The sequence below is a fragment of the Embiotoca jacksoni genome, unplaced genomic scaffold, assembly GCF_022577435.1.
Source record: "Embiotoca jacksoni isolate LCO1_2020_lvr unplaced genomic scaffold, fEmbJac1.0.p SCAF_23, whole genome shotgun sequence".
NCBI classification, from domain to species: Eukaryota; Metazoa; Chordata; class Actinopteri; family Embiotocidae; genus Embiotoca; species Embiotoca jacksoni.
The window spans coordinates 2726402-2741976 of NW_027185374.1; the positions used below are offsets into that span (position 1 = coordinate 2726402).

At 41.9% G+C, this 15575-nt stretch overlaps 1 protein-coding gene across 1 annotated transcript in view; it reads left to right on the forward strand.

The window, feature by feature from the left end:
• wasf1 (WASP family member 1) overlaps nt 1-15575 on the forward strand; it is a 55175-nt gene that overhangs the window by 33771 nt on the left and 5829 nt on the right. The window contains 5 exon segments of the mRNA XM_069158233.1: nt 1831-1984; nt 5488-5605; nt 11482-11565; nt 12939-12943; nt 15507-15558. Coding sequence (XP_069014334.1) covers nt 1831-1984; nt 5488-5605; nt 11482-11565; nt 12939-12943; nt 15507-15558 — 413 coding nt within the window.

Genomic DNA, 15575 nt, shown 5'->3' on the forward strand with positions numbered 1-15575 from the left:
ATTCAAGCACATGAATGTTTGGTGAATGAATGAATGCGCTGGGTTTTTTTTATGCTTTGGTGGTAAACTGTAAACATCTATAAAGTTCAGAGGCAGATTTCATGTTTAAGCTTATCACACAAAAGAAAGCACGTCTAAAAACAACATAATAACAACAACAAGATGGGGAATTTTGATAAACCCTAAAACTACCAGACAGTATCTGAGTTGTGAGATGAAGCACAGCTTTTTAGATCATAAACTCAGTTGTTTAGTGACAAAGGGTTACAGGCCGATTCAATGTGCATTTAAAGCAGCAAATGTAGTTTTAATAAAGAAAAATGTATAAATCTTGTCGGCAGGAGGACACCTCTTTTGTTATTTCTGTTTAATGGAGAACAATATATTTTTTATACATTTATGATTTTTGTTAGTTTGCTATGTGTGTGTTTCCTGTCTAAACGGCTGCTATAGTTTCCCCCTCATGCTGTGTTTGAAGCTTAATCCGCCCCCCTGGCCCTGAAATCACATTGTATGTTTGTATTCCTCTATTTATTGTCTCCATTTCTTCACCTTCCTCTTCATGTGCTCACTTCCATGTTAGTTTTCTCTCCTCAGTTCCCTTCCTCCTCTCACCGTTTCTTTGTCAGTGAATGCTTCTTTTATGTGAGCTCCTGCTCTTCGTTTTACTCTCAACACATCCTCTCCCTGTCTCTGTCCGTCCTGCGTTTCCATTCCCTTGTCTCTGTTGAATGCGAGCAGTTTTATTATCTCCCGCCTGCATTGTATGGCCTCCCACACAGTTTCTCGCCAAACCTTGGCTCCCTGAGTGTTTGTTAATAATGACACTTCAGTGCCTCAGGTGGCTGGTCCTTCACTATACCACAGTCTGTGGAAGTCATTATTTAGCTGTAGTGCTGCAATGGAGACAATTGGATTGAGGTATCTGGTTCTTTTCTAAGCTTTTGTACATCTAAGTGGATCTGTTTGTCTCATTTTGTAAGGCAATGGTTCAATTACTTTTTTTTTTACTTTTTAGTTGACTTAAAAATACCTGTTTACGGTACGTTTCAGGTTAAAGGTTAGTATTTGACTCTGGTGTCATTTTGTGAGTGGTACAAAGGCTAATAATAATAACAGCAGAGTAACAGAACAATTCTTGGGCTGGCGTGACTTTTTCAGTCTTCCCCTGGGCGGCAGTAAAGTGTATCCATTTGTCACTCCTTCATGTATTATTCAGGTCTGGTTGCAACATTGTGGATTTGCTTCCAAGCCTTTCTGCTCACCAGATTGAGGGTTAGCATTGGTCGGGCTTGTTTTTCCTCTTCCCCTAAGCAGTGTCTCCAACCTGTTTTTCTGAAAGCTTCAAGCTGTACAGCATTGATTTTGTTCTGTTATTCTCCCGCGCTCCGAAAATGCCAAGTTATTCCCAGATGAAAATGAAAATCATTTCCACAGAAAGACGACCTTAGCCTCATCTAGCCAAGCTTAGCCTGGTGATCGCGTGTGGGTTTACTTTAGGGGAGCTGAAATGAACCAATTAGGACGACAATGGAGCGTTAGCCCAGGGGAGGATGATTAGGGGTTTATAATAGGTTTAGTGTTCTGTAATGTTGATCGAGTCATGATGTCAATGTCGATTTGGATGATGAGAATCATAAAATGGAACCAGATTATAATTATTGTATTCATTGGTGACATAAGCAAGACGGCAGTCTTGAGGAAGTAAAGCCAACGAGCATCACTTCTTAAAATGACAAGTTGGCAAACATACGTGTATCAGATGCCTTGATTTAATTACTACAAATAATAACTGTTCTCTTTGTTCTCCGTCTGTCCGTCCTTCCCCAGTGTCTCTTCAGGACATTACTATGAGGAAGGCCTTCAGGAGTTCGACTATTCAGGACCAGCAGCTGTTTGACCGCAAGTCTCTGCCCGTCCCGCTGCAGGAGACTTTCCACACCTGCGAGCAGCCGCCGCCCCTCAACATCCTCACACCCTACAGGTCAGGATCTAGAGCTTTACATTAACTCTACAATGTTCAATTGGACTTGTAAAAAATGTCCAATAGATTTTTGTCTACAAACCTGTTTGAGTTGCATGCGCTGCTGTAATCTGAGGCTGGCGTGTACTGATAGCATGTGAGGTGTTTACGGGGGCATCGGGAAATCGTGACAACTATCAGAAGCTTGCATGTGAGGGGTTTAGGTGTCATCTGTTAATTGTACAGAAAACAACCTGGGTTACAATCTCCCCGTCTAAACTGCATGAAAAAAATGTTTTTGTAATGTAATTTTAAATTGATAAAATTGTTATGGAAAAAGTATCTTTTAGGGATGGGTTTTGAAGTCATGGTTTTCACACCAGTTTTGAAAATTTCTGAAGTATACAACCCTCTACTTATAGAATCTACTTAACACAGTATATTGGAAGCAGGACGGTACACTGAAGAAGTGTTCTGCACATTTCTCACCAGGAAAGACTGATTGCACCTCACAGTGTCAACACGAAGCACCAAATTGGCCTTGAATTATAGCTTCTATTCGACCGCATTCCTTCCTGCTATTATAAAAGCTCAGGCAGTGATGCTCACTGGGATGCACCAGTCAGAAAAAACAGAAAAGACACTCTGAGCTTGGAAAGTTTTAACCTCAAATGGATGGGAAGTTTGAGTTGATGTAGAGTTTAGGGGAGGTAAATATATTTTGTGTTGTTTTTTTCGTGTGCACCCGAAGCCTTTTCAGTCCGCTTCCATGTGTTTTTATGTTACTATTGGCAGGTTTGTGACTTTTTGATGTCGGGCATCTCCCTTTTGGCTCTTGAGGTTGAGCCAGGTGAGGAGAGCGATACAGGGAGTCATCTGAAGATGAATAATCTATAAAAAAAAAAAAAAGCTCCGCTGGCCAGCACTCCCTCCCTTTTTTTCCTGCTCACTTTGTTCACCCACCTTTTTCCCTCCTCCAGCATATTACCTGACCCTTCTCTGTCTCATACTTTCCCCCTGACCGAGCCAGTGAGGAAAGGTTACAGGCCAATCTCTTTGTTGTGTGTGTGTGTGTGTGTGTGCGTGTGCGCGTGTGCGTGTGTGTGCGGTCGAAGTGTTTTTAACCTGACATGGCCTTTAGCAAACGAGAGGCGGGTGTGCGAGTCTGCCTCACTCACTTTCTGCTATGAATACCTTGTTTGCATACTAACCAAAAACTATTTATTATTTAAACAGGTTAAATACTAATAGTTATATTATACATTTACATAAGTCAATTCTAAGCCTAAAAAATAGTCACCAATTACAAGATGTCAAAAATCCAAAGATATTTACTTCACTGTCATATTAAAAAAAAAATCTTGGTTAAAATGTGATTGAAACAATCAATGATTTTAATTATTGCTGATTCGGTTATTTGCCAGTTGATTATTCAAGTGATTGTTTGAGATATGACTCATAAAAAGCGGGAGGCAGCGCAGTGAAGCATCACTGGATAAAAAAAACAATGCAACACACTGCTCATTTGATGTTCCTTTTTTTTGCCATCCAAATGAATTTTAGTTTCCACTCCCTTCAGTTCTCATCCAGAGCTGATGTGTTCATCAGCACTGAATGGATGATTATCACGGGTAATGATTTCATTCTTATGATTAATAATTTAAAATACAACACGTGTTTTGAATTTTTTCGGTTGTTTTGCCATTTATTCTCTCTCATCCTCACTCCCCCTCTGCTTTTACTCCTCTCCTCTCCTCTCCTCTCCTCTCCTCTCCTCTCATACACAAGCAAGCATGCTAAAATATACAAAAACAACAAGCATAAAAATCTACACAAAACTCAAGTAATACCTGCTGCTGTGCACACATCCACACACTGCAGTAGCTCTCTCTGCATCTTTGCCTTATCTCCTTGTTGAATTCTGTTTCCTTCCCTTTGTTGTGTTGCATATCATTAAACTTTCCACTCTTGCCTTTTGAAGCTTTGCCTTTTCATGCTCTGTGTTCTCCTTCTCATTGATAAATAATTGCCTCCCAAGGCGTGGCCGTCTCTCGGTGAAGGCATCTACTCTTGAGTTGAGTTTTCACCACTGAATGGTCAATGGTCAGATCTTTCTCCGTGTTCCTTTTTAAATGTCAAAGACAACCTGAAATGTGCCCTGATGCTCAGTTCAGAAAAAAACAACTCAAATGTAGTTATGATGTTGATCTGTTCTACATTTAAACTTCTACTTTAAATGTGCTAGTTTGTAAAAGAAGAGAGATCATTTCAATCAATATTGTTACCTTGTTCTTTCCAAAGAATCAGGTGTTAATCAGGTTGTACATAGACAGTGTGGTGTTTGCACATATAGGGCAAAGGTTTGTGTCATCTGCATCAATTTGAATCGTTTTAACCTCATTTCAGAGAGATCACGCTCTGTCTATAAGTCTGGCAAGACAGACGACTGCTGAGAATAACACACCAAGTTAAACCAAAATCATCCCTGAAATTAAAACTGAATTTGATTTAAATTGCAGATTGTCTTCTCAACATTGAAACCTTTAGTTTCTGCCCGTTACTAACCAAGTTTTTAGTTTTTGGGGATCGAATGCTTCCTGAAATGCATCTCATTAGTCGTAGTTAACTTCTGTCCCAAAGTATTTATGTCCAAAGGCTTGATTTTTTTTTTTTTCCCCTCTCTCTCTCTCTCTCTCTCTCTGTTCATTTTTTATATTTTAGACCGACGATTTAACCATCAGTGAAAGATATTTGGAAACAACTAAGAAGAGAAAGACATTAGCAGGCAATTTAGCTGTACCCCACGCTGATATGAAATGGCATTTCCAGACACCACGTTTGGGCATTTGTGCGTGATAATTTCCTTGTCGGATGGATTCATCTGATGTGATAACTACCTGCATCTGTCAGCAGTCTCTCTTTGTGTCCCGCCCGTATCGTCACGGCATTGCTTCCCCTCGAGTGACCACCAGACAGGCTTCTGTAATTTCAGTGATACAGGAGAAGGAGCAGAGATGAGTAGAAATGAATGATAACATAAGCCATTCATGATAAATGGTAAACACATAATTTTCCGGAAGGAAAGCAGACAAAGACATTACCTTCGTCTCCCATACCGTACTCTCCATCTGTCCGGGTAGTTCAGATTCTGCAGCTCCTGCATTTTAAGAGGAAGAAAAAACAAAACAACAAAGAAGTAGAAGTTTGTAGAAGTTTCATTTGCAGTTCAACTAAATATTTGATGAGGTCACCTCGATCAAATGATTAACCAGTAAATAATCGATAATGACAATAGCCATTAGCTGCAGCCTTACCTTTATTTACAGTAATGTATTAATGCATAACAATGAGATGTATTGCTATTTGAAATGTAAAAGTCTTATCATGTAAATGTTTTTTTTTTCTAAGAAAATTAATGAAATTGAATTTTACATTTGCATAATTAAAAGTTTTATATAATTTTACCCACCAAGTTTTCCAGTCAAAATGTAATCAGATTCTTTGGTTTGTTTTGCCACCTGCAGGGACGATGGGAAGGAGGGTCTTAAGTTCTACACTAATCCATCCTACTTCTTTGACCTGTGGAGAGAAAAGATGCTGCAGGACACAGAGGACAAGAGGAAGGAGAGGCGGAAACAGAAGGTAAGTCTCGAACATTACTGGAAACCACAGGGCCACGGCTACGTCCATCTTACTTTGTTTTCACGAGGCGGTCGAGGACTGAGCTGCTTTTCTGGTTGCTGCAGTAGATCGAGAGGTTTGTGATGAGCGGTAGTGCACTGACGTTACCAAGCAGGAAGACACGAGTGAAGAGGCTCCCCTGTATTCTTCAGATAGAGGCTGATGTGTCCTGCGTGGATAAATGTGACAGGGGTGACTCACTAATTGATTCACGGGCTTGGCCTGGTGCCGCATAGCCTAATGCATTAATTAGTCACCACTCAAAGATTAATCAACTCTTCCCTCAGTGAACCCGCTTAGTTATTACTTGTGCGATCATTACATATAATTAATGGGAGCATCTGCTCTTCACTTGCCCCCGCACGGTGCGTCATCGTTCTGCCTCTGCACAAACAAATAACACGCGTGCAGCCTCATGAGGAAGATCTGTATACACAGATCCAATCTGATTATTAGATTTTTATGCACACAGACTAATTAAATGAAGGGGCTCTTTAACATCCATAGAAAGCCTCATCAAGTGCGGAGCTGTGATCCCCTTACTCAAAACAGAGGGGTTTCTTCCCCCCCCCCCCCCCCCCCCCCCCCCCTGCACCAGGAGCTCTAATCAGCACCAGCTTGCTTTGCGTGGGAAGCAGCGCAGGCTCCGTACTTGGTCCCTTCGCAGTCAATCGAACCTTTATTACAGTCATGTCAATGAGGAATAAGGAGAGTGATTTTCCACTGAGGCTTTATGTGAACACAGAGGATATCATTTGTTGGTTATGAGGTTTTTAATGATTGTGGGAAGAGGATAGAGGACAAGTTTCGCCAAGAATTAGTTTAGAAAATGGAGTCTTGAGTAAATGCAGCGATATTTACACGTGGTCGTTTGCGAGTTTAGTATTTATCAGCTTATTATAGCTTAATGAGCATGACCAATTAATTTTTTCCAAGCATAAAATGAAACGGAAAGCTGATTTGCAACAGTAGATGGACCTTATTTGCTTCGTAGGGTTCGGTTGATGTGAGCGTTTGAAGCCAAAGCTCATTCCAATGATTTCCTTCTAATTAAAGCCCCGGGTGGGCTCGGCTTGTAAAGCCATGTTCATTTCCCTCCTCGCCACAGTGGCAGTTAGACAGACCCCATGGAAAGGCCTGGAAGACGTTCCCAGGGTGAACAGGATAGATTAGAGGAATTACTTACACATATTTGCTGATTTGTGTAACCATCATGTTGGATAAATGGTCTGAATGAGGATCAGGGCAAATACAATGCGGAGAGGTTATGTGTGTGTGTGTCTATGGAAAGCATGAAGAATCCCTTATTGAGAGGGTGAGGGATAGAAAATGCAACTGTGCTCACACTTACACAGACACACAAATGGGTTTGTTAGGGTGTAGATCTATGATAACGTCACACTTCATCACTTAGCTCATTGAGTGCTTCTGCCACATCTTCTCAGTCATGGTATTCAGCGTGTGTGTGTTTACCCTTTGTACTCCATCGTATTATTTCACCAGAAGATTACAGATATTTTCCATTTCATCCTTTGCTCCTCAACCTGTTAATTTGGACACACGTGCACACGCACACACACGCACGCTTCAAAAAAAAAAAATCGAAACAGACCATGATGTACCACGCGGCTGCCGTATCAGGGACCTGACAGGCTGTGCCACCTGTCAGTCAGTCTGACTCTATCTGAGATTGGCTGCCAACACGCTTTGTACCATGACAGACAAAGTTCCAGCTCTCTTGCATTATTCCCCTCGTTAATGTCTGTCATTCGGTCTTTACTCCTCTACTCCTTTCATGCAACTTAAGATCATGAGTTACAGCTGAGTTTTTTAGAGCCATAAAACATGCTGAAGAATTCTATAACGGCATTTTTCAAACTAGGATACGCATCACAATATGCATATGCATGCAAAACCTCACGTAAGATTACAATGTTAATATTTAAAACCTTTGATTGTAAACGGCACTTCATTAAAACAATGCACAGGACTTGGTTGGTTGGGGTTTGTCGTTTAAAGTACTGGTGAGACAATGAAATACAATATGTGTAAGATGAACGTGTGGAACGGCTTATTAGATTTAAAACACTGCACAGTGGTTTGTAATACTCACAAGGCGAAGTTTCAAAAATTCCTAAAACATTTAAAGCAAAACCTGTGATAACTAATAACATAATATGATCACATCATCAAAACACAATACCGCTGACAGTCAGTAAACAAACATGTTAAATTATTTTCCAGCCTTATTGGCATTATGTTTAAACATTGGAGACTTCATGAGATTTTATATACAAATGTTGATTGTACAAATGTTCTCTACTCTCCCCTCTCTTACCGGAAGTTCCAACTAAAGATTAAACATTTAAAACAAAACAAAAAAGAAAGAAAACAAGATTAATATGAGAGACATACAAAAAAAAAAAAAAAAAAGCAGCAGCCTGATAAATACTGTGGGCGCACGGGTTCTGACATGTTTCATAAACGGACATCAGCTTTTTGTCTAAAGTGAACTCCAGCTCCTCTGATTTTCAAAATTTTCTCGAAATGCATCAACCTCTGACTCCACTGAGCCTGGACGCCTTTCCATTGACAAGCTACAGCGACCGAGTTCATTTGATAATGTTTCAGGTCAAAGTTTCTTCTTACATCACGGAGGAACGACAGCAAATCAAATATTGTAGCTGAGGGTGTCGGAGGACGCGATCGATTGACTTAATGAGCAAAGTGGCAATAAGGACATTCATTATAACCAGTCGACCCAAAGTAATGAAAGCAATATCTAACCTTAAACATGTGTTTAAGCAATCCCTCTTTTTCACTAACATTTCAAATATTTATTCAGATAAAATAGATCAACTTCTCATGAACCATTTGATGTTTTCACATTTAAAAATGTCAATGCTGAGAATGGACTGTATTTGTAAAGATTATTAAATGTTCCTTTCGGTTTGAAACCTCATTTAAAAGTTATGTTGAAAGAAATAAAGAAAGAACAACTCTTTACACTTTCTGAATCCACTCCTGCTGAATGAGATCTGGAAGCTGACAGAGAGATAAAAACAGTAGGAACTGAGAGACCACCATGTACAATTAGTCCATTTTATGTTATCCACTTCATGTTTTTGTCAGGAAAAAGTGGACTTGCAGCACGTTATCGTCTACTTCATCTCATTTAGTCAGCAGCTATTTTCTTATCGAGTCACATCACTCGTAGTTGGTCTAAAACCACATTTAACTCACTCCGTTATTCACGGGCACAACCAGATAGGAGCAATGAGAAGCAGCACAGGGCAGCGAGAGCAGGAAAGAGACCGGCGCTGTCCTCATGTCATTAGCTCCTGTGTTAGCCTCGGCCTCAGTGGATTAGTAGTAGACTATGTGCTGAACCAGTCAGAGGAAAGTCCCAGGGACTCGGTAGAAGGAGAATAGAGAGAGAAAGTGGGCAGCAGGGGAGAAAGAAAGCGATGCTGCCTCTCTTCGAGATCAGTGCTCGAGTCCACACTTTATCGAGCTCCGTCTCCAGCATCTGCATTCCCCGTGGAGAAGCCCCTTCGGCTCTTCCTCTCCTGTTCCTGTCTCATTATAGCACTCACAGCTATTCTAATGGAATATATTGACATTTAAATTTCAGCCTATTTTTCTGATTTTATGTACTTGTCCAAAAGGTCGGATAAATGTTTTCTGAAATTGTCCCACGGTTTCCGAAAAAGCTATCGCTGCCGGTTCTCATTAACCGGTGGGTCCCACTTGTTGCATGCTAAAGAGACGTTGTGATGGAACCGGAATAAAAACTTTCCCCCCCAGATTGTCACAAGTGCCTGGTGACGAGATCTCTCCTGACTAAAGCACTAAAAGACGAGAGGAGCCTAAATTTCTTCTTACAAGAAAATAATTAAGGTCGGAACACCAATAAAGACAAAAAGCTTCTTTGCTGTTCTTACTTGTCATGCTCATGGGACGCCCGTATCATCCTTGTGTGTGTGTATGCCAGTTCTGCACTTAAAATAAAGCAAGCCGTGTACCGTGCGCGTCCCCTGATCATGAACATTTAAAATAACAAAAGAACTTGAAGACGAGACAAGAATATATCCCATCTTGTGCTTCGTGTCTTTAAGGAAATTATCGTGCCGTGTTTTTAAAGAATGTTTTACTGAATACTAGTGCGTTGATGTTACGTTCTGCGCATTAAACCCGACGCTTGGTTGTACAGGTCGTACGTGACTGAGGTCTTTTACAGATCAAAATCGTCTCGGTTCAGCAATAAAATGACTATTGACTATTAAATCGTCAGGATGAGTGGCGGGTTTTTTTTCTCTTTACTTAACAGAGACAAAAACTGCTGGAAATAAAATCAAATACCAAGAAAATGTTTGCCTCCTTATTCCAAACCCATGGAAGCAATAAGCGCAGAGAGTTTCCTCCATTACTGAATTCTGATACAAATTTCCAATATTAGGTTGCGTTCCCCCTCCCTACAAAAAAAAAAAATCCCTCCGCTGGCCCCCTCCCGCTTGGCTGTTGCCATAGCAACTACTTGGCGCCACTCAAGGGTCAGAGATAAGCTTGGATCAGTGAGACACAGAGACTGACACCCTCGTGCCCGGCTGGGGGGGGGGGGGGGGCACAGCGGTATGGTTAAAGAGTCATGTGTGCTTAAAATCAATGAATGACTTCCATCTGGGTTTATAGTGGACCGTGAGAGTTCTGGAGCTGAACGTGCAAATTCCTTAATGCGCACGCATCGCATAACATGCACATAATGGATTCCATGTTCAAACTCGACCTTTTAACCATGATGCTTTGGAGGCAGTGCTCTCAACTATCATTTGTAAAATGCAGCGTAGCCATGTTGGCAAAACTCATGATCTCCCTGCAACAGAATATGCACGTTAAGTATTTGACCCTGCTTTAGTCCACAACACAGTTACAGCATGTTTCTGACCGATGAGAAGCTCTCTCGTGGGATTTGAACAGCAAGATTTCTTAACTTTAAACAGCGCCTTTAACATGTGAGAATTGAGAAGTATGCTTAAAGTTACTTGTGCAAAGACATTAAATGTTTTCTCCAACAGTTTTTAATGTGTAAATTCAGCCGGCTGCTGAGCAATGACAGTTTTGAATGAGATGAAGTTGAAATCATGCACATTGAATGGGAGGACGTGCTCTGCCATGACATTGCAGTCACTGTTGCCTTTGTGCCGGAGGACCTGCACCGTCTTTGAGGGTTTGTTACCAAAACACTGATGGCTTCCCACCTAATCTCCATCAGACTACTGAACATTTAGACGGAACCAGATGGCTCCGTCGGTGCTAAGAAAGTGGACGAGATGCTACATCTGGACACTTCACGAGAGGGACATTTCAACCACCTCGCTTGTCATAGCACGCCTGGTCCTGCGGTTCTTGCAGCTTGTTGCGAGCTGGTGCAACCGTTTCTGTTTCTGGTGCAACAACAGCTAATAAGGAAGAAGCAAGACAGACAATTGGAAACCAAATTCAGCCGTCTATCTTTTGGACTGACAGAGAACAAGTGATATCCAGATGGTGCGTTTGCAGTGTTGCGTCCCCCTTTCCACCACCTGTATGTGAACTCGGCTTATCAGCAGAAAAAAAAAAAAAAAAACGCAAGACAGAGTGTGTGCTTCCAGCAGTTACAGCGCAGATAGCATTTGTATGCTAATTAAAACAAGTTTTAATGTCTACTGTTAGCGATCGGACGGGACTCCGTAGGGTTGTGTGTCATGGAAGAAAAAAAATAGAATCTCCCTTCCTCTGTCGTCATCCCTCTCAACCTTTGCTTTTCTGAATCCTGGTCTCTATCTAACTCTGTGCAGCTGGAAATGCCTTATCTTGTGTGTCCCAAGAGCCTTATCAGAGTCCTCTCTGAAACCCCTCCTCCATTCCTTACTCCCCCAGAGGTAAGAACTTCCCCCTTCTCCTCACCCCACTTCCACCAGAGCATCTGCTCCCCGTGCAGTAGCCTGCAGCCCTCTCCCCTCCCTCCCCCGACACACTTTCCACTCCCCTTTCTGGTTTGCTCTGGGCGAACGAGCTGCCCACTTCCAGCCCGTTACTAACAACCCACCAGTACTTAACCTGCATCCCAGTTCCACTGTGTGGGGGGTGGGGGGGGGGGGGGGCTCAGAGTCCTTCACATTGAATACCCTGTTGTCAGTAATCTTTTAACTGTTACACATGGCAAACTGCAATGTGAGCCTTGATACGAGAACGGAGAAGGACAGCATACCGTGAAAATGTAGCATTTGGGAAACAGCTTGTTCTCATGCCCCGTGCGTCAAATACTGGCGTTTTGTCGAAGCCGTTGGCGTCAGAAAGTTACATACAAGGAGCCCTTTGGCGTCCGCACTGTGACCAACCGGGTCAAAGATGGACGTCAGGTGACAAGTAGAAAGACCGACAAAACTTTGAGTAGGGAGGATATTTGTGGCGGTTGGATGGAAGAAACACATCTTTCACTTGGGGGAGTCCAGGAGAAAGCAAAAGTCAAAATGGAGTCCTTTGAAGTTACGCAAGGAAGTTACATACGTGACGCTGCATTTAACTCACGCAACGAATGTAAAGTCACTTACGTGATATACGTCAGGTTACTTACTTAAACTTGCTTATTTTAACCTACCCGTGATCTTTTCCTAAACTTAACGACGTGGTTTTTGATGTGAAATGAGAGTCCAGCGGGTTGTGACAAAACTGCAGTTTTTAAAGGCCTCTGGGATGAGATCAAGTATTCACTTTACTAACTGCAAGACAACTCCGAGCACGAATACATTTGCTACCTAATGACGTTTTTTTTTACTCACCTGCACGTGACCTTTGTTTTTTGGTATGGTTCTTTGGTGAAACGAACATTTCTGCATGTTTGAATTGTTGTCACAAAAAAAAAAAAAGAAATAAAATTCAGATATGAAAGCATAATACACAGGTAGACATTTGCTTTTTCTTGGAATAAAGGTATCAGCCACTTATTGATCAGAGCTTTTCTAAGTTCTCACCCAAGTGGCTGTCCATCCAATATTGTATAAATTTAGTGGAATTTTTTTAATGTTAAATTATGGCTTTATTACAGTAAACCATAAAAAGCCTCAGATAGTTACTGTATAGGTCTGTACAAGCCAAATCCAGCAGCTCAGCAGCAGTAATGTGTGTGTGTGTGTGTGTGTAGGGGAGGGGATGAGAGGAGGGGGGGGGGGGGAGGAGGAGGGGGGGGGTGTTGCTGTTATTGTCAGCAGCGGGGTGGTCCAGCAGCCGCATACCTCCGCGGGCCTCCCTGTAGCTGCAGTTCTGCTGAGTCTGTCACTTTCAACGTGAACACAGAACTATGCACACGCATGACAACACACATCCGCAGTGTTTATGCAGACTGCAAATGCACACGGTCGCACGCAGATACATTCTGTACAACATAAATCTATAGCTGCTGCGTGTCACACACCCTCATAAACACACAGCGCTCACGCAGCGACAGCACCGGGCCATTCAGATGAAGGATGACCACCCGGCACAGGCACACGGCCTGCTGAAATTAGCTACATTCATAACAACTGGGACAAACACACACACACACACACACACACACACACACACACACACACACACACACACACACACACACACACAAATCCCTTCTATACCTGAGAGTAGCTTTATAGTACGTTCACTTTTTATTTGCAAATGTGTTCTTTAATGCGTCTTTGAATATTGCTCTGACCCGGACTGCAAACCTTTCGGGATGTCAGAGGTTACGCCGAGTAAAACGTATCCTTTTAATTATTCAGCAGAGTGAAGGTGAACTTTAGAGGCTCAGCACAGTTTGGGAAATGGCAGAAGACCATACGTTAAAACATTCGACCTTGTGATATATGATACTCGCCCGAGATAGACGAATGTGTCGGGGCGGTGTGTCTGGATGTGTGTGTTTCGAGCGCAGAGGCTTCTCCTCGGCCAGCGCCTCATCCGGGGTAATGGGCCATGACGAATCAATGATAAATCAGAACCTAATCAATGTGCATTAGCATTAGGATTTATTCCCACGCTCGCGCTCAGCTGCCCGGCAACTGCTGTGGACGGACAAAATCAACATCGTTTAGCCAAACCGGAGGAGATGCTGTCCACAACCCACAGTGTGCTGAAGCATCCTCCTGTCAGCCAGCATGTTTCATTGGAACACACACACACACACACACACACACACACACACACACACACACACACACACACACAGAGTGTTACTGAATAAGCAGGATAAACCATCCTAGAGCATCTATGTGACGTGAAAGAAATCGATGAGTGTTGGTTTTAATGGAGAGTGCTGGTGTTGCGGGCTGGAAATTGTTTCAGAGCGCTTTTCTTTACCTCGCCTGGCTAGTAATATTTCCGGGGGAAATGATACACCACCACATACACACAAATGCTCACTCACATATGTACTACAAGATATAGTATTGCAATAATTGTTTGATACCTCGGAAGCTGAACATCAGCGGGAAACAATGTTATGTGTTTGTGTGAAGGAGAGTTGTAGATAGTTTCATATGACTCTTAATGTAGTTCAGCTTTTATAATACATCTTCTATAATGACCAGACAGGCCTTCTTAAGATAATAGCTTTTACTTCAAGGATAAGTCTGGGGTATTCTGTGTTTTTCTCAATGGCAAAAAAAAAAAAAAAGACCAAAAACAACAATGAATAAATCCCTTTAGCGAGTTTGTCTGTGTAGCTGAAGTCAGATTTTAAAACTATTCGTCTGTGCCGCTGAATTGCTTTGTTGTGTTTTCAAACCATATCAATGAGACGCATTGTTCCACTGGATGACGTATTCGGACATCCTGAAACTGTAAATACTCACAAAACACCAACTGTGTGCAGATCCGCAGCTAAAAATAGTCCCCAAATAATTTACTCTTTTATTCAGTCACTAAGCTGGAGTAAATAATGTATTTGCTACAATGTACAGTGCAGGGCTGTTTTACTGAATTATATGATTTAAAAAAAATGAAATTATTGGTGTTTACATGTACAGCTTTAATACGAACAAATTGGAGTGCCCCAGACAGGGCAGGAAATCAAAAAGTATTACGAGACAGACGATGTGTATTCATCCATGGGATTTGTTGATAATGAGAAAACTACAGAATAAATCCGGCTTATCCTTGATAGATTTGCCTAGAAGGTAGGAAATGTCTTCTTTTATTTGTATTGTTTGTCAGGATTGGATTCTTTTTTTTTTTTTTTTCCAAAACAAATGCATACATTTAAGATAGTTTAGGCTGATTTAAAGATTGTAAGGTGTGTAGCTCAACTGTGAAATAGCCCTTTATGCTTTTGTTGTCCTACCTGTGCTATAATCTGTCATCTGTTATTATTTTGAGTTGACCAGCATGTGTACGTGTGAGTGTGTTCATCATTGTTTTGCACGTCAGTGTGTGTGTTGTTGCTCTGAAAGCCTTTCCCACATGTAGAAACACACCTTTGTAGTTAGTCCTTCCATTCCAGTGAGATCTTTCTCTTTGGGATGAAGCTCGGCTCTGTTATTTCCCTGTGTGTGTGTGTGTGTGTGTGTGTGTGTGTGTGTGTGTGTGTGTGTGTGTGTGTGTGCATTGTAACGTCCCCCGACGTGAGCATGTTGTCATTTTCTGTTCAACAGCACTTTTTCTTTTCCCCTCTTTCCCTTTTGTCCCACTTGTTCTCACCTCCCACTCTGTTTTTGTCCCCGTTGACTGTGTGCAGCGGTGTTGTGCTCAATCCAGTGCCGTGGTGATTATTATTTTATTTTTTTTGAACCCCCCCCCCTCACGCCTGGTGCTTCTCTTGTGGTTTTTGTTTTTGTTCTTGTAGTTGCAGGACCCCCCGCATGTATGATCAGGTCTATAGGTACTTAGACCTTCCAGGGCAGGTATGTGAAAACACAGC